This window comes from Anabas testudineus, chromosome 4 (assembly GCF_900324465.2).
Source record: "Anabas testudineus chromosome 4, fAnaTes1.2, whole genome shotgun sequence".
NCBI lineage: Eukaryota > Metazoa > Chordata > Actinopteri > Anabantiformes > Anabantidae > Anabas > Anabas testudineus.
This window is the reverse complement of record NC_046613.1, coordinates 13,725,887-13,744,973: the sequence shown is the minus strand read 5'-3', so window position 1 is coordinate 13,744,973 and position 19,087 is coordinate 13,725,887. Positions and strand designations below refer to the sequence as shown.

The window sequence follows — 19,087 nt, the reverse complement described above, 5'->3', positions numbered from 1 at the left end:
TTTTCTATTATTTAATCTTTTCATAAATTTTGAAGGCAAATATTGCGCTCTTTACTCTACCACACTCATTTGATAACTTTAGTTACCAGGTAGCGTTCAGATTCAGATTATTAATACAAAATATAATCAATAATAAAAAAAAAAAAATCAACCAAGAAATTATGATTGTACTGTAACAAAGTCAGCTCCAGCATTATCTGCACCATTAGCGATGCTTACACATGAATGCATCACATATTATTGTCCAGTAATATAAAATTAAATACTGAGCAAAGATTCTAGGACACACTTTAGGACAAACATGTCAAAAAATTATATCTTAAGAACAAAGAGTCGTCCAGCAGGCATGTGGCCTTTGCAGATTATCAAAGAAGCCAGTCTGGGATAACACGAAGAGACAGCTTACATCCACTGCGCAACTGTGACAACTTATTAAAGATGACTGAACCAACCTACATGTTGGTATTTATTTTGCGGATTCAATTTAGTTTCTTAAGTGATACATATACTATCTTGAGTCGCTCTGAAAGGGATCTGTGACCTAAACTCATTGAACAGCCTGGCAGAACAGCAAAGATACCCACATATGGAAGCTTTTTAAATGTTGGCTTTGTTTGGTGCCACTAGTGCCACAATGTTTGACATAAAACACATATTTACATATACAAAGCAGGTGTTGCACTTTGCTTCTCAGATCATGAAATTCAGACTTTTATTTTGACACGCCCACCCGGAAACCCGCTCCTGGGGCGTGTGTCTGTGCGGCTGGTTTCACGGGGTCGGACGCTCGGAGGAAATCTGACTAGCATCAGTGACGTGCCGAGATAGAGTGTCTACCGAAACTAATCAAAAGGGCCGACCAGTAACTGAACCATCAATCGGGTTTATGTGTAAAGACGATCAATCAGCCCACCGTTAACCTTCGGAAGAGGCGCGGACGTGTGATTCACCGTCAACGGTTTTTGTTTTGACTGATTATCGGTGACAACATGGCTGAATGTAACGTTAGCATCGACCAGAAGAAACTACCTGGAGTGAAAGAGGGTAACGTCTGTCATATCTTTGTTGGCTTACTGTGAAACCAGCTGGCACTTTAGCAGCACGCGTATCCAGTTAAGTTACAGTTTGGTACGTGTGTTTGGTTTCACACACCACCTCTATGAAGGTTGGCAGCGCAGCCTGCTAGCAGATGCTAGCGCAGTAACGCTAGCCAGGTACACCGCACTGATTAGACACCTAAGCTTCGGTGCAGGTGTCGTGAAAAAAAAGTGTGTAATTGCCTCAGTCGAAATCGGTTTCCAGTCAGCGGTATTTTTAGCAGCGGTAAAACAAGATGCCACGAGCATCTTCATTTTTTTACCGAGAGCTTGGGTGATAGGGACGTGTATAAAAATGTATTACCGTTTGGCACGACGCCACTGTGGGTAAATCCAGTGTTCCAGGGGTCAGGTGTTAGTCGGCCTTATTTACAGATCACATGGAAGTGTTTACCTGCTGAGGTATGTGGTCCTGCCAGGGCTCACAGGACGACATGCATCTGACTGTGGACTGAAATTGTTCTGGTGTTTTTTCCCCTTTCATATCTGCTATATCAGGTTGCACTTTGATATTAACATTATGATGTTGGTGTTTTTATTACATTATGTCTGTTGTTGATGGTGAACTGTCAGATTTCCACAGGTTTCACCTGAAACTCAAATTAACTTACCGTGTGTTCAGCGACTACATGAGGCTTTAATGCCTTGTTATTGTGATCTGGACTGGGAACATGACCTTTTTTTTATTATGGTATAGGAGATAAAATGAAGAGGTCACAAATGTGAAAGTACAGCTAACACAGGGTTCAATCTATAAATAGTTGTATCACATTTTTTTCATAGCAAAATTGTCATTATGCTAATAATGCTCTTTAAGTTTCTTCCCCTTAACTGCAGAAGAGGAAGCTGTTACAATTATCAGTCGCTATCACAGTTACACTGTATGCAATAATAGAAGTCAGTCTAATGCAGTGTCAGTAAAAGATGGACAATTTAATTCTAAAGAAAGAAAGAATTCAGGTTAGCTCTATCCTCAGCAGTACTGTGCAAAAAAACGGAGTCACTTACATGTAAAACAAAAAAAGTGTAGACGCTTGTAGAATTAATGCCATGAACAGTTTTGAATTCACTTTCTAGTATCTGGAGTAAAGAGGAAAAAACTAAATTGCATCATCAACATTTACCCGTGACCACACGTGGTTTTTAAAATGGCACAGATGGCTTTTGATGCAGTTTTGAAATCTTTCGAGGTACTCTAGCCACAGTACACTACATCTGTGAATGTAGGCTGTCTCGGTGTCTTCTGTCTCTTTATTTAATCCCAGACTCCCAGACGATGTTAGGATCAAGGTTTTGTTGAGGCTGTACCATCTGTTGCAGTGCTCGCTGTTGTCTCTGACGGTTGTTCTTCAAAAGTCTAGCTGTATATTTGGACTCATTGTGCTGCAGAGATGCCCCTGACTGTAGTGTAATGGGTTGAAATGCTAAACTGCTTAAAACCTTTGCTCAGTACTGTTTGTTTTAAAGGAGTTATGTGATCCCCATCTTTAAACAAACAAAAAAATCTCACTGAAAATATCTTGGTGAAACAGTTCTTGAAAAGACAGGAAACTCATCGAAGACTTTCTGATCAGCAAGAAGGAACTGCAACACCATCCCCCTCCCATATAGCATACCCATAGGTTTATCTGCTGTCAACACATGTAAAAGTTGGTGAAGAGCTTTTACACGGTTATAGATTTTGGAGGGGCTGCTGTGCTGGTAGAAAGACCTCGTCCTGTTAGTGCGAAACAGCTGCTGAGCAGGATGCTTGTTATTCTGGTCAGAGACAGAAGGAACATGCATTTCCACGGCTCTGTTGACTCGCAGAGGGATCAACTGAGAAACCTGCAGGAAAAGTTTCAGTTTCATTACATATGAATATTATGAAAAATAGTAAATATTAAGAGCTGTGCGCTTTTACTTTACTGTTACTTAGAGATGTTGTTTTCTGCTTTTCATCAACCACAACATTTGATTCTTGTGTATGATGACATGTGAGGCTTCATTTGTATTTCCGGCTCAAGTGATCAAATTGATGGTGTGAGAACTTAATCCGGAGCAGTTCAACTTGCCTTCTGCCACTTGTTGCTTGGTGATGTTGTGGTCCCAGTTAAATACCTCATTCTGTGTTGCTTTTCCCAGTTATAAATCACACATCAGGGGTGTTGGACTATTTAAAACAACTACTGTATAGAGCTATACCAGTCTGAATAAATGTCGAGTTTCTTGGCTAAGAAGATTAAGCATGTGGTTGGAAAATAGTCTGTTAATCAAATCCCGTGCTCGTCTGAGGCAGTGGGGGGATCGGAGGTCTTTCCCTCCTCTTTCCAGCATCGGTTTATCTCAACCACTCAGTCATTCGCCTACAACAACTACTACAACCTGACAATCTGTACCACTCCTCAGTGTTTTAAGTCCCAGGTCTTTTTGTGCTGCCAGTAAAATAAAACAGATGTATTTATGAGTGTTATTATTTTTTATATGGATGAAGTCATTTTGGTGAGTGGAGCTGTTGAGTTTTGAACCTGGCAGCGTGAGGTTATTAACTGTGGCTCGGCTCTGTAATGAAAACTGTGAGGGAGAGCTTTAAATACAATAATAGTATATAATTTTATTGTTCTATATTTATTGTACTGACGTTTCCTCATCTTTTGCAGCTGGAGAAAAGTTTTGTAATGCATTCCAATTTAAGTAGACTATCTAGACTAAATAGTAGATAGGTAATCAGTGTTGAAAGAACACAGATACTGTTAAGGTACATACTGTACATACTAAGGTATAAGGTACACATTCATATTTAGCTGAGGATGTGAGAACAGTCTTAAATATCCCCTTAGCTTGTACTGCTTCCTACACAGGAAATACAGGTGGATCCCGAATAAGAGATAAGCTAACGGCGATGGTGATGTAGTAAAAATCCCCACCTCCGACAGTCTGCTCTATTGTTTGTAGAGTGAATGTTCACAGCATGATGACAATATCAGTAATATTGAAACTATGAAGAAACAAGTAGATGTAGATTTCCTCTATATTGTCAGTGTAAGATCAAAGTCGATCAGCAAAATTGAAATTTTCCCCAACAAAAGTATTTTTTTAGTCTAAAAATTGTGATCACAATCTGTATACAGATAATGGTGATCGGGGTTTTCCTCAGTAATGGTGGAGCTTAGACAAAATAATGTGTCTACTGTAAATCCCAGCCACTGTTAAAGTGAGTCAGTGATACATGTTTGTTCAGAGGATTACGAGGATTTTCAAATCCCATGCTGTCTGCAGGTTTACATCCCAGCACTATTGTTGCCTATTTTGTAGTATTTCAGGGTACAGCTCTTTCTGTGTGCTTCATTACTGTGTTATAACTACACCATCTGTTAGCATAGATGAATAGACTACACATACATTCATTTAATTTCTGTTCCTTTTAATGCACACACATGAAAATGTTTAGAGTGTACTTGCCTTCTCATCATGTTTTTCTCAGCCAGTTGTGGGATTTAAACTGGCAGCTTGTCAATAACTAGCTGCCTCCTCACATCTTAAGACTCTGTCACCTCTTTAATAACTTCTAAAGTTCCCACAACACCAGCCTTAATTTAAGCCTCTTTATTTTGTCTTTTTTAGCCTGATGTTTTTCCTCATTCACAGTTTCAGTTCCCTTATTTGCAGGCAGAAAGTGGGCAAACCACAAGCCATCTGCCGGATCACTGAGCTCTGTCAGTTTATCAAACAGATACATGCTTGTTCTAGTCTGTGATCTCTTTAAAATATAAATGTTGAGTCCTTATATTAATATCTCTATATTAATAACTGTGGATTTTTGGGGTTTAAATAGATATTTTGAATATAATTGAGAGTAGTAGTCGTGTTGCTGTTCATTCATGATGCTATAAAGCCTACTAGTCAGCTCATTCTAAAAAGATGGTTTTGTGATCCATTTATTAGTCGCAGTCTATTTAAGAACGCGTGTTGACAGATGGGCCGGATGTTCAACATCTTCCTGAAACTATGAATAAGTAGATTCATATTGAACATCTCTACTGCCTCAGTTTGACTTGCATCAACTTCATAGTTTGAATGAATGAGCTGTGGCTACTAAGTTCAGACAAAGGGCTAAACTCAAGGTGAACTATGCTCTTCTTTTATATACAGGCTTTCTCAGTATTCTTGTTTTAATTTTTGGTCTTTTGTTTTTTTTTTCTTCAGTGTGCCGAGACTTCGCTGTGCTGGAGGACCACAGCCTGGCCTACAACCTCCAGGAGCAAGAAAGTAAGAAACTACAAATAAGCTGTAGATTTTAATTTGTGACCCCTTATTTACAGACGTGTGCAAAAAGCTGTGATTGTAATGGGTTATTAGCTTTTGTGCTGTAAAGTTTCTTAATCACTGCACTGACCTTGCTGCTTTTGACAAGTCATGTTCTGACCTGTTGAAGGCAGCAAGATGGAACAACTTGAGGCATTCTCCTTTTTCCAGACAGTCTGTTTAAATACTCATTTATGGGAGTAATGTTTTATGCATCAGACCTGCTACAGCACTGTGGACACTTTTGTTTTTTTTTTTTTTTTTTTTTTTTGTCAAGCTGTTCTGCTACATTCCTGGGTTTCTTAGTGCTTACTTTGCAAAATAACAAACTAAGAGGGATGTTTTTACAGGATAATTGTATAAAAAATAAAAAATAAATAAAAATCCACAAGCTGGAGAAGGTCCAGGTCAAATAGGGTGAATTGCAGAGTCAGTTGCTGAAGCCTGGTTAAGCCTACAAAAACCCAGCTTCAGCCACAAGGTCACCAGTGTGATTGCTGCAGTATGCCACAATAATACTGTATCAGGGCAGTGGTGTGGGACGCTACAGTGAAGTGGTCCATGTGATTTGTCTGAATTGCATTCATTTGTGTGTGCTGCAGCTGTGGCACAGGGAAGCCCTGATGCTAGATCTGAAGGAAACCACATTGTGAGATACTTTTGCCTAATGATTCTTTTTTTTTTCTTATATAGGATAATAGTGCAAGCCCGCATCTTTTAATTTGACGTGTGTGTTTTCTGTTAGTTGTGCCTTTGTTCATGCACGTCTCATTAGATTAGCTGGTGCTTTGATATGTTAGCTCATATGTGTGTAATTAGCTGAATTCTTTTCTCTAAACAGGCTTTGTTCCCATGCTGCCGTGTGTTTTTTATTGGTTTCATATCATAGTAAGTGTAAGAAAAATTAGAGAAAAACAAAAAGCTTCTTTTTTTGTGTGTGTAGTAGTGTTTTTCAGGAACTGTATGTGCATCCATCTCCTTGTCCCTGACAAAGAGACCCAGACATAACAAGTCCTTTCTTTTAACAGACAAATACCACACCTTATTGTATCCTTCAAAGGCATGGCTTTCGGGTTGTGCTAGAATTTAGTAGGTTATTGTTCACATGTCTTTGAGCTTTTGTTTTGAAAGGATGGATACATTTAGGGAGTTGACCATGAAGACATAACTGCTGCAGCTTCCCTGAACTGGTTTGTTTTTCCGTTTCCATAAATATGTCACTCCATATAACCATAAAAGGGCAAATTATGCAACAAGATCTGCAAGAAATAAGGCCAGATGTCACCCAGTCATACCCCAAGAGCAAATGAGCCTCTGTTTTAGCTGTGATTAATCTGGTTCTGGCTGTCCTGTCCTTGTATTGTTCATAACCCTTTGAAGCCTTAGTGATCTATTAACAAGAATCAGCTCCCTTTGCTCTCTTTGAAAAGACCTTGGCACACTGATTTGGTTTCTGCTTAAAAATGCATGTTTCACCTTTTGACCTTGGAGGTCAACAAGGAAAATGCACGCAGTTTTTTAAATAGGCAGTGCCCCTTTGTTTTCCCAGATCACACCAACTGGCGGCCATCCCAATAGGCGCTTTTAGTACATACGCTTCATTGTCGGCGTGCAGTGATAGCTCTCTTTTATTCCCATTCAAAATGAAGGATCCACATTTCACATGGAAAGCATTTCTACAGCATATGGCTGTGTCAGCATTTGGCATCTTTGTTTCTGGAATGTGTTCTTTCTGTTCCAGTTCCCACTGAGCTTCAGATAGTCCAACTTTCTCATCTCAACTCCCCTTTTTTTCTGAATGACGTGAGACGTCTTCAAGCTTCAGTTTATTGAATGAACACATGTGACCATGTCTGGCCTGGTTGATCGATATTTTCCTTTGCTGCTCTGAAAGCTGAATCTATTCTTCACTTGAAAAACTTAGTCATGGATAAATAATAGCCTTATCTTGGGTTGTGACAAATATTTTTTGTAAGGTGTCAAACTTAAACAATTGATCAGCGTCATTCAAAAGGGGAGGGGGGAAAAAATCAATGTCAGCCCCTTGACTTTTTATCAAGTTGCCTCGGCTGAGTAAATTGCCAAACGTAATTTGTCCTTTTTCACATAAAAGCTGGGAACAGGTCGATAACCAGGTGAAACAGAACTGAGTGAGTGAGTGATGCTCTCCATGCTTACAAAGTGCTTGGAGTGCGTCAGCAAGCAGGATTTATCACCTGTTATGACCCACAATGTGCCATCACACAGCCTTGGAAAGATGCCTCAGCTGTGGACATTCATTTCTCAGTGACTAAGAGCACTCTCTGTTTATTACCACAGACTGAAGCATCTGTGTCCTCGACGTTCATCTTGTTCTCCACAGAACGTCTAAACAACACTACTGCTTTTCAGAGAGGGAAAAACATAGATAGTGTGAATCTGTAAATAAACTCCCAGTGCTTTGCTGGTAATTCCATACCAGTCCAGCTGGCTAATCTGCTCTCGATTGTGTGTACATAGTTTAAGGAGCTGTGCTTATGTGTTTGTGTCTACAGTTGAGAGCCACTTGGCGTCCAATGTCCATAAAAGCCGCCTAGTGCAGAAGGACCTGCAGGTGGCAAAGAAGCTGCAGGAGGAGGAGGATCAGAGGGCTAAGATCCAGAGCCAGAAGCGGCAGGAGGACATGTGGGTGTCTCTCACACAGTCACGCACATGCAGACACACAGCTAGTGTATATAGTATGTGTATGTATAGTAAAAAGCAAGACAAAGCCAAGACAAGTGGAGCAAAATGAAAAACCATAAAACCTACAAATGTGATGTAGAGAACCAGTGATGAGAAGATTCAGCGTTAACTTGATAATTGATCATTGATAATAATAGTAATAGTACTAGTAGTTATATAATGACTTAACTATAAGTATGTTGTATGTCGCTCCCTAAAGACTTGATGATGATGATGAAGTGACAGATTATATTTAAGTAAAGGCTGTCTATGGTATTTGTTGCTTTGTTGGTTGCATCTGCTTCAGATTATGGTAATTACTCCCAGGGCCTGTACCTAAAGAAATGATCCAGTGGTCCTGCTGGGTGCCTTCAAATTAAATTATAGTTCACTTAAACCCTATTGTTGTCTATTACTGTTTTAGATGTGTAGGTGATGTTTGGCATTCACTAAGAGAAGTGAAGGTGTTATTATTTTTAAATTGAGTTTACAATGGAGAACAATGATGGGAAGGTATGCACTGCAAGTGAGCTTGTTAGGTCAGAAAATTTGGTGACCCAATAGCAGACAAACAATGAGTCATACATTCATTAAATTTGACATTTGCTTAGTCTTTTTGTGATAAAGAGCTGCTATTGAGGTGCACAGAACGTGCAAGTTGCTTAAGGCTTTGCTACATCAAAGGAAACAGTAGCTTTGTCTGATGTTCCTGACAGTGTCATGGCTATTGTGTTTAATATAAGTCTTTCACTATCAGCGTAGTACTTGTAGCCTGAACATGGAGGAGAAAACATAAGAATCCCAGGCACATCATTCACAGTTCCTGTGGTCTTTCTGTGGTATCATTTTTTGCCCTGATGTATAATTATATTTCTCAAGGGGTTTGGCTCATCTCCAGCTGTGCGTCCAAACCGATGCAGAGTACACATGTACTATCCACAGTGGTCTGTTGCAGAAACATAAATCAAGTTCCAGCGACCGCTCCTAAACATAGTTAAATGTTCTGTTGCCTCTTTGTCAGTCCAGACCAGGAGCTGCTGCAGAATCGTGGAAAAAGGCATTGGAACTAAAACGTCCTGCTCTGTGCTTTGCATTTTTTATTAAAATAAAGTGCAGACTCACAGCTCATCAGGATCAGTTTCAAACACACGGTGATATGGATAGCTTCAGTAGTGGGATTGCACTCCCAAGGAGAGGCCAGATGCTCCACGATGGGTGCAGGCAGGCCAATACTGCTTGTCATGCTGCAAGCTCACGCTGTCATCCACCCTGCATATACCAGTGCAACTTCACATACACCCACTCAGAGACATTTGACTAAACATACACAGGGGAATGCAGCATCACTTGTTTTTTTTAGTATGTACTGACAGAGGCATAGTAAGTGCTGCAAGTTCTCCTGAGCTGTCAGCTGCTCAGGTGAAATTCAGGTAGAGCAGGACAGTTAGCTGTTGCTAAGCTAGTTCTTAAGTCACTTACACTCATGTTTACCTATACATGTAAACAGAGAAATAATCTTTGGATACCAGTCCCCCAGGCAGATGGTGTTGTCAGAATCATGTTTTTAAAAACATCGTGAGAAAAAAATCTGTTGAGATCAACAGAAAAAAAGATACTGCTGCTCCTGCCTGAGGCATGCAAGCCGTCTCTTACAGCCGCGTTCACTGCTGTTATGTAAGCGATTATTTAATCTTAGGTAACATTGACACAGACTAATATTTGTTTGGTTGTGGCAGCTTGAAACTGTTGTAGTTTGTAGAAAAGACATTCTCAGTCTCTTTTTTAAGTCAGTATGTGTAGAAAAAGTACGAGCCGATTTCAGCATAAGTGCATGTAAGCATGTATTTCAGGTGAATTGGATGCAGTAAAACCAAAATAGAAGCAGAAGAATTAACTGAAGGTTCATGAGAAACTAGAAAAAACTAATATATTAAAAAGTGCGAATATGTGAATTAAAAGGAGAATTCAAGCCTTTTACTTGAAAAGAAAATAATTTTACTGTTACAAGAACATAGCATCTTGCCACATTTCTACTGTAATAAGTTGTATATGTGATATTAATATTTTAATACTGTCCATCGTCCCCTCCCCACATGTACATTACTTCACATCAACCCTTGGGAACTTCAGTGTGCGTCAAGACATTGAGATTGCACAGGAGATTCAGGACCAACTGGTTCGACAGGCAGAACAACAGCGACAGCAGGAAGAGAAGGATGCGGTAGGACACACACACAAACACACACACACACACACACACAGACACACAGAGGTCATTCAAGCATTGAATTGATTTCATCCACACATTAGTGACTTCACTTGTAGTATCAACGTAATGGGTGGGTCATTGTGTTTGAGTTACCACCTTGTGCTCCTTCCTGTAGTTGGATTATTTCTTCATCACTTATCCCTCATCACAGTAATTCTGCCTTACATAAAGGCATAAATACACAAAGAGAGTTGAGTGCATGTCTTCATTAATGTTTTTTTTTTTAATTATATTGTTGATAAAGGTCCCATTGCCCTGAAACACTGCACCACACTGCTTGCTTCCTAGTTAATTTATGTGTACCATCAAGAAATTATAAATTTACAGATTGGACACTAATGTTACTTTTTTGCATTTGTGTGCAATGTCATATTTACTGTAGTGTTGTGTGTTTGTAGGCCATTGCCCGTAAGCTGCAGGAGAAGGAGATGAAAGAGGAAAGGAGGAGACAGAAGCAGCTGGAAGCAAACTTTGAAGAGGAGTACTTTGAGGATCACGGAGGTGGGAGAGCAACACAGGCTCTTGTTAACTAGTGTCTATGTGTCTTTCTTCATATGTGTTTGTTGTTTATACTACCTTGTGTGTAAGGACACAAGAGGTAATATGCTTCCCTTGGTGTGGACAGTGATGTTTTTTTTCTAACTCTGGATGTTTGAGCGTGTGGCTTTGATGCTGAACATCGCCAGAGATTGTTGTTGTCTTGAGGCAAAGATTTTGAGTGCATTTAATTAACTTGAAGGTAGGCTTACATGGCCCTGAAAAAAATGATTTGACATTTCGCTCCCATTTAACAGCAGACACTACTGTAAATGAGTAAGTGGTGTCTAGTTTAAGTTGCAGCTTAAATCTGCTTAGATGTTAGATGTTTTTAATTAATTAGTGGATAATTAATGAAAATAGAAAAAAGAGAAAGAATTTGCCCACTGATATCTAAAATCTGAATTTGTTATGCTATGTGTTGGCATCAGCGTCACACTCATTTCAGATCTCGTTCATGCGTATATCACTTCCTGATATGTCACATTTTGATTTCCTACTGAAAGAGAAATAGTCGCTCATTTTAATCTCCCTCTGTTCTTGTCTTTGACTTATAAATTGTCCCTTCTGTCAAATAACTTGACCAGATGATTAGGATGAATTTCAGGCCTTTTCAGTTTGTCAGCATCCCAAAAAAGCTAGGTCTCAATGAGGTTATGGTCCATGAGCTGAAGGTGTGAATTTAAGTGTAGGAGGGAAGTATGTCTCACACAGTTCTTCTTAATACTCCCTCCTGACTCATGAAAGCTCAGCTCTTTCTCTGCAGCAGCTGAGTCTAATCTGGCAGATCAACTCGTTGGCCATGTCGTATTTGGAATTTGTCTTCTCCAGAGTCTGACATTTAGAATACACCTCTCAAATCATTCCAGGATGGTGAGCAGGGAATAAAAGTCATTTTTACTTCAGTTCATAACACTAAATTACTAAACCTGCCTTCTCTTCTGCTTTACTGTACATTCCCTGCAGTTTATTCTCAGTGATCCACAGATATTCACCATAGGCATAACAGCTCCTACTTGCTGTTTTATGGGTCCTCTATGTTGTTTGTTTATCCACTGACAGTGTTGGTGACATGATTTTCAGCTTGTCCCACTTGTGCATGTGGGTGCAGGACAGACGGTGGTTTTGAACAATGAGGCAATGGCGGTAGTTTCGAGTGACAAGGTTTAAAGTGTGCTCAGAGTTGTGTACACACAGACGTTAAGGTGTAAATGCGATAACAGCAGAACAAAGATTCAGGTCTTTTGTTTACCCTACATCTAATACTGTAAGGGACTAATTCCAATGTGAAACAGATACACTTTTGCACATAGCAAGATAGTCACTGTTCACACTGTTATGTTTTAGGATGTGAGAGGATTTTCATCATCTCACACTTGTATTCGCATTCTTTACAGTAGACTGTCAAGTATTGAATTTCCTCCCTAGTAGTTGTTATATCATACACACACATTACTTATGTAGCCTCTCATCAGACCATTCAGGTCTGCTCCACACAGGAAATGAAGCGCTGATAACAGTGTTTGTTTAAAGCCAGTTGGTTACTGTACAGTTGCACACAAATAAGCGTGGAAGCAGAATCTGCCTCCACTTGACAGATACACAAACGGAAAGAGACGATGAAGTGTCCTTAAAAGTGAGAAGACAGACAGACGAGAGCAAACACTCACACTATGAGCAGGTACAGTCACTGTTGGGCTGTCTTTGTGAACATTCAAAACAAGACAGGTACAAAGTTTATTAGGTGTTCAAGTAGGTGGTTAGATAACTAGAATTCCATTGAGCTGACTTTCGAGGCACAGAGGCCCTGCCTCTCCTGTGTGCTTCCTCGATGTGCTTTTCCACTTGTTTGCTTTTAATCAAAGTTTTGTCAGTCACAGGCCAACTCGCAGCAGGGCTGTGTTCTTACAGAGGACCATGTTTTTCAACATCTAAAGTTTAGTTTCTTCCCCCTCAGCCGGTCATGCTCTGGTTGTTATGTGCTAGTTACTTGGTTGTTTTGTTAACAGGTATGATATTCAGCTGTGTCCATCATACAAGTCACAATACATTCAAGGCTATAGAAGCACATACTGGCTGTTTACATGCATCATAATGATGTAGTGTTAGAGGAAAATGAGTTTTTTGTCTATACTACACTTACAAAACTTTCTTTTATTTAGGCTACTGACTTTGTCTTATTTAAATTTCCATGTATGTTACAGTGATTCTATAACATTACAGTAATTCTGTAACATATCTGGATATTTTGAGTACAGGACATAGTACCCTGTGCTTTGCACCTTATAACATGTACTTTTGCCCATCACTCTCATCACAGGTGCTGTCTATCACCACATGCTTTCTAACCACCTTGCTTGTATTATTCCTGTCAGTTTTTTACATTTCCATGTTCTCATCAACCATCATCATTTTTCATTTTCCTTGCTTCTTCATATGTTCCCTGCTCAGCTTCAAGAAAACCCCTTGACTTGGACAAACACATCCGTCACAATAGTTCAACAAGCTACCACCATGACTCTACGGATTATAGCTCATTAGAGACTAAAAGGAGCAGGTACCCAAAACAGGACCCAGCAGCACCCCACAGTCCTTCCAAGTATCCTGAGCATTATCTTGTGGCAGAGGGAGGGCATAGCAGGCATGGAGATCCATACTCAGAACACCTGCTGCCCTCCACAGGCAAGCATAGGAACAGGTACCCGGAGTATGAACCCACAGAGGCTGGTAGAGCCAGGGGCCTTGGCGGGGAAGACACAGACAGTGTAGTGAGGAGAAAGGAGAAACCAACCAGACCACCACCACCACAGACTATCACAGCAAAAGACACTGCCAGGGACAGAGACAGGGACAGGCAAGGTGACCGAGACAGGGGCAGAGAGATGGATTGGGAGAGACATATGGCAAAAGACCAGAAGAGAGAGAGGGAGCAGGACCTAAGGGGGGAGGCAGCAAGAGGAAGGCACAGGGAAAGATCTAGAGATAAAACAATCATTGATGACGCATCCACAGAGAGAGAACAGCAGAGACACAAAGACAAAGATAGACAACATGCAAGAACAAGAAGTAAGGAGAAAGAAATTCATGAAGACTATTTGGAGGCAGGTCACAGTGGGGACTGGCAGAAGGTGGGCATGGCTTCCTGGGAGGTACAAGAGGATGATGGTGAGAGGGAAAGGAGGGAGAGGAGGGCAAAGGGGCGGCAGCGTGTCCACTCGGACCCCAATGAAGAGTCCAGAAGCTACAAAGGGACAGGGGACACCAGAGAATTCTGGGACCCTCAGCAGGAGGAGGGTCCTGGGAAGCAGCGCAATAATGCTTACTCCAATGGAGAGACAGGTACCACCCTGAGCCCCCCTTTGGGCCCTGTGGGGGTGTTTGTGTGGTGTGCGGGAACTGCTTTTTCACTGTGGTGTGTTGATCACAAACAAAACACAATCATTAACAAGGACTCCAATTTTCTCATGAGGACAACAATGATTTGGGTTTTGATGGTTTGAAATGATTGAATTTGTTGCTGTGGGGGTCGCTTTATTTTGCATTCTGTGCTTGGTTGTTACATTGGGCAAGGGGGTAATTATGATGTACTGAGAGTGAAATGTGTGGTGTACTGGTAGAATAGTGCCATGGATTGTGTGAAGCTAAAATGTGGCATTCACAAAGGGCTTCAGGGCTCACGGGCTGGTTGTATTATCTTACCCCAAAAGCTGTTAAACAAAACTGTGAGACACCAGTGAAGATGCACTGCAGCCCTTTAGGTGCCTCGTGGCCTTAATTGACTTACAATTGTGTGTAATCAGTCAGTTGACTAAAAAATTAAGATCATTTGAATTTTCAATCATTTAGAACTTTCAGTAAGAAAATTCAGGCTCCACCTGAAATGTACAGATTTGTTAATTACCTGTTACACACATAAATTGTAAGTTTATCTGGTATATTACAATTGTAAATGTAATTGCAATTGTAAAATTGTGATCTTAATATTGCAGCCATTTTTTGTTCTTAAGGTGATGTGGTGGCATCCACAGGTCACATTGTGCACAAAGGGAGTGGAGCATTAGTAGCCGATGGTGAGTCTAGACTGAACGAGGCCACCAAAGGCTTGGTGAAGCTGGATCTCCGTGAGCAAGAACTGAAGGACATGGAGGTGGCCAGGAAGCTTCAGGAGGAGGAAATTAAGGTGAGGAGATAGAAAATCACACAGTATTGTGGGTCTGTAAACAAATGTGTCTGCGTTATCACAGCAGCTTCAAAATGATGGAATAAAACACTATGCATGAAGGGACATACTGAAAGGTTATGTCTTTTGTAATTTTGGAACAATGCGTTCCTTCTCTGGGAAAAACCTGACCTTGATTGTCTTCTGGTTTTAGGCAAGCAAGATGCATGTGCGTGCTGCCCAAGTGGCACAGGATGAAGTAAGTGGGCATGAAGTCTGGACACTTTGCTTAAACTGTCTGCTTTCTTTTTTATATCCTTTCATTTCCTGTGCTCAGAGTTTTATTTTCATTACCCATTCCTATATAAAGCCCTGACCAAACCAGACATTTAGTAAGTAGAAATAATCCAGTACTGTAGAAATGACATCGTTTTTTAATTGACTTTAACGTTTTTTTAGATACATACATGTGTATCAGAACAGTAAATATATATTATACATATAAATACAGGCCATGGAATCAGCCCAAACATAGAATGGAATAAGAAAATAATTTGTGCTTGTGTATAATATATAGTGGATGTCTTGCTCTTGCTCTGGCAGGAAATTGCCCGACTGCTGATGGAACAAGAGAAAAGAGAGTACAGAAAGAATCGAGACCGGGAGAAAGAGAAGGAACGAGAGAGGCTGGCCATGGATAAGATGGCAATGGAAAAGAGGTGGCAAGAAGGAGACAACAGGGTACTTTTCCATAACCACACTCATTTTAAGACATGTGCTCTGGGATGAAATATTTTTGCAGCCTATTTTGTGAATATATTACATAAATAGTGTTTTTCCACTGTCGTAGCAAAATCGACATAATTTTCTGGTTGTTTCCAGCCAAATTCAGATGAAGTCGTTCGGCCCAGAACAAGAGATGAGTATGAATACCTGAGGCAGAAGAACCACAGCAAGCCTGCCAGGTACAAGACTGACTATTTCTAGTTGTTAAAGATGTAGAAACTCAATAACTTAAAACATTTTCTGTCTCAGGCCTGCTCAGCCACGAGCACACGACTATGAGAATGTGAGTTCTGGTTACAGCTACCCAGATCAACCTGCCCCCTCTCGCCCTCCCTCGAGACCTGAGGCTGCTTACAAAGGTAGCACAGGTCCTCAACAATATACTGTATTTAATAAGTCATACATGTGGGAAAAAGAAAAAACTGAAAGCAGATGTTTGTCATTTTTAAGAGATTTTCTTATATTTACCTGATAGTAATTTGGGAGTTGATTTAACGAATCACAAACAAAGCTTATTTGACATAACTGGAGCGGTTAGTACAAGTGGCAGAAACCAGAGAGTGGAAACTAATTCAGTCTCAGACAAAGAAAAGAAGAACTGAGTGCTGTAGAAAAACAACACAGCAGAACTTACTGATGGATTTCTGTGTCTTCCATCTTTTTCAGGTGCCTATTACAAGCGGTGACTCTGGCTCTCTACGTTGCTCAGACATGCTGTCAATCATTCTCCGTCCTCTTTTTTTTTACTTTATTTATCTTTTTGTTTTGAACCATTCACATTCTGTTGACCAAAAGCTTTGGAACAATCTAATGAGTTGTCAGTGGGACTTTAATACCCTCCAAAGTTGACCTAGAGTTGAGGAAGTGGCTCTGAAGTGCTGGAACCATTTTTTTTTTTTTTATTATGATTTAATATTTCTTTTAACTGACTTAACATCAAAATCAGCCAAAAGAGCAGCCTTGTGACAAAAAACTCCCATGATTCCTAGGTGTCGAACGAGAAGCTGGCTCCTCACTTGCTCTGGTCGTCATGTGCTGACGTCCCTTCTGTGGACCACGCCATCACAAGGGCTCAAGGCCCTCTGCTGGATATAACCATGCAATCTCAGATTTCCTCATGACTCTTCATGGGATGTGCCTGTCCGCTCCAACACGGCTGCTACAGTGTCTTCATTAACAGTGTGGCAGCTGCTTTTCTGCTGCAGTTCTGTTCTCTTGTCTCGCTGTGCTGCGACGGTACGCAGGCCCCTGTCCATGTGCCACACGACGTATGACAGGGATACGTTTCTGTTGCTGTATTCAAACAACACAAAATATAAGCCTTTCATCAAGGTGCTGGTAGCTTCGGCTTTGACATGTTTACCACCTAGTTCCAGTGACGAAGAGGTGGAGCTTTGTGATGCATGGACATTTAATTAGCTGTAGGCGCTCTTTGTGCTTGTGAGGGGCACCTTTTGTCCCCATCGCCCTTAACCTTTTAAACTGATAAGAGGATGGATGATATTTATGTGTGACTCACTGTTTATATGTGCATGCTTACTGAAAGTCTACAACTTTGTACATGCATTTCAGCTCTATGTAAAACACCTTTATTATCATAAAGGGCTAAAGCCACAGAAAGCCAATAATCTTTTCTTTGTGAATGAAGAAAACACTGTATGTGCTGGCTCATCTACTGCTGTAAAATATTGTATATCACTTCCTCTTTTATCTATTTCATATCATTCCTATCTCTTACAAATCAGCACTGGCCCATTAAAGTACCAGTACAAAGATGAAATGTATGTACAATGCTTGTCTGTGTCAAATCGAATTCACTTTTGTGCTTATGGCACAGATGTGCAATTGAGTTTTTAGTTCTTGATTACTCTTAACTTCTGCACCGTGCTGTACTGAAACATCATTGAACCTCCAGCTCAATTAGGACGCAAGTGGAGTTTCTTTTCTCATGGTATTTTTCATTCTCCCTGAAATATTTAGTAAATTTGATGTATTTTTCTTCAACTGCACACTCACTTCAGCTTATTTAATTTGTTAAACTAGAGCTGCCATCTCAGCCCCTTTCTTTGCTTTCGCTTAGTTTTGCATTCTTCCCCTTGTTCTCACTTTTCCAGCTCTTCAGAAACTTGATTCTCTTGTTTCTCTAATTTTTATTTAAGTGAAGATATTTTGACTTTTGCTATCAAATCATGTCCCGTTTGTGGAAAAAATACCAGTGGTTTGTTACGCGACATCTTGTCTTTCCCCTGATTCTTGTCGTGCTTTTCATTCCCCCAAGTTTTCCTGCTGTTACTTCCAGACATTTTGTCATTGTTTCAAACTCAAAGGCAGACATCACTTCACTTCCAGCCTGCAGAAAAGACAAATAGTCTCACAATAGCAGCGCATCGGGATGGGGGAAAATCAGCCACTGAATCCGCTGGAGACACTGACAAAATAAATATATACTGCTACACAAAGGGACCTATTTTATTATTGGTATTACTTTACGATCAGTTACTTTTTTGTTCATATTGAATAAGGGTAATAAAGCCAGCCAGTTCAAGATTGGAGGTTTTATTTTTTTTTTTTTACTTAGTAGTTTGAGACTCACACAATAGTTCACTCTCAGCATTTAGCTTTTATCTCAAAAATCTCATGGTGTAATTGATCAATTAGAAATCCAGTTTCCAAATAATTGTGTTTTCTTTGCCCAGGTGTGAGATGTTTGTGTTGCTGAGGACAAACATGCAGGTGTTTTGTGTCAATTTCCGTCTACACAATGGGATTTGTGCCATATTTGTATGTTTGTTTGTTTTTTTTAATTTGTCATGTACTTGACAATAGAGTGGGGGGGGGGGGGGGAGATTATTGTGGATGTAGCAGAGCTACCACACCCACCAGGGTGGGACTCCTAATTTATTCTTTGATGACAGCACCACCTTGTGGACATGTTGAAAACTGGGGCTCTGATGGGGACGTGTGTTCATGGATGTTGTGCATCAGACATTACTTTGCATTCTTTTCATTCTCATCATCCAACATTTTGTGTTGATTTTTTATTTTTTCTTCAATTCAGGGCTTGTATGCAATCTATCAGTCATGAACCAACATGTGTTGGCCCTTACTGTAAGATATATTTTTTAAAGAAATTAAGTAGCTTTTACGTACAACATCTCAAAACGTATTAAACTGTATCAGCATATCCACTGTTCATGCATATGACTTTTTTATTTAACTCACAATTAGTCAACTGAACCACACGCCACTGCT

The 19,087-nt window shown here is 40.2% G+C and overlaps 1 protein-coding gene across 4 annotated transcripts; it reads left to right on the top strand.

Moving 5' to 3' along the window:
* The first annotated feature begins 766 nt into the window (after positions 1 to 766).
* On the top strand, positions 767 to 19,019 carry ccdc50 (coiled-coil domain containing 50). Of its 4 annotated transcripts, none has more exons than XM_026345259.1 (12): positions 767 to 1,044; positions 5,283 to 5,345; positions 7,916 to 8,045; positions 10,215 to 10,305; positions 10,752 to 10,854; positions 13,342 to 14,229; positions 14,919 to 15,070; positions 15,264 to 15,308; positions 15,653 to 15,790; positions 15,932 to 16,014; positions 16,085 to 16,194; positions 16,502 to 19,019. In XM_026345259.1, the coding sequence occupies exons 1-12, from the start codon at positions 990 to 992 to the stop codon at positions 16,519 to 16,521; spliced, it is 1,878 nt and encodes a 625-aa protein (XP_026201044.1). In that variant the 5' UTR covers positions 767 to 989; the 3' UTR covers positions 16,522 to 19,019. The 4 variants fall into 4 exon arrangements, with proteins under 4 accessions (XP_026201044.1, XP_026201043.1, XP_026201046.1 ...); XM_026345258.1 differs by having other exon boundaries at positions 14,898 to 15,070; XM_026345261.1 differs by lacking the exon at positions 13,342 to 14,229 and having other exon boundaries at positions 769 to 1,044.
* The last annotated feature ends 68 nt before the right edge of the window (positions 19,020 to 19,087 follow it).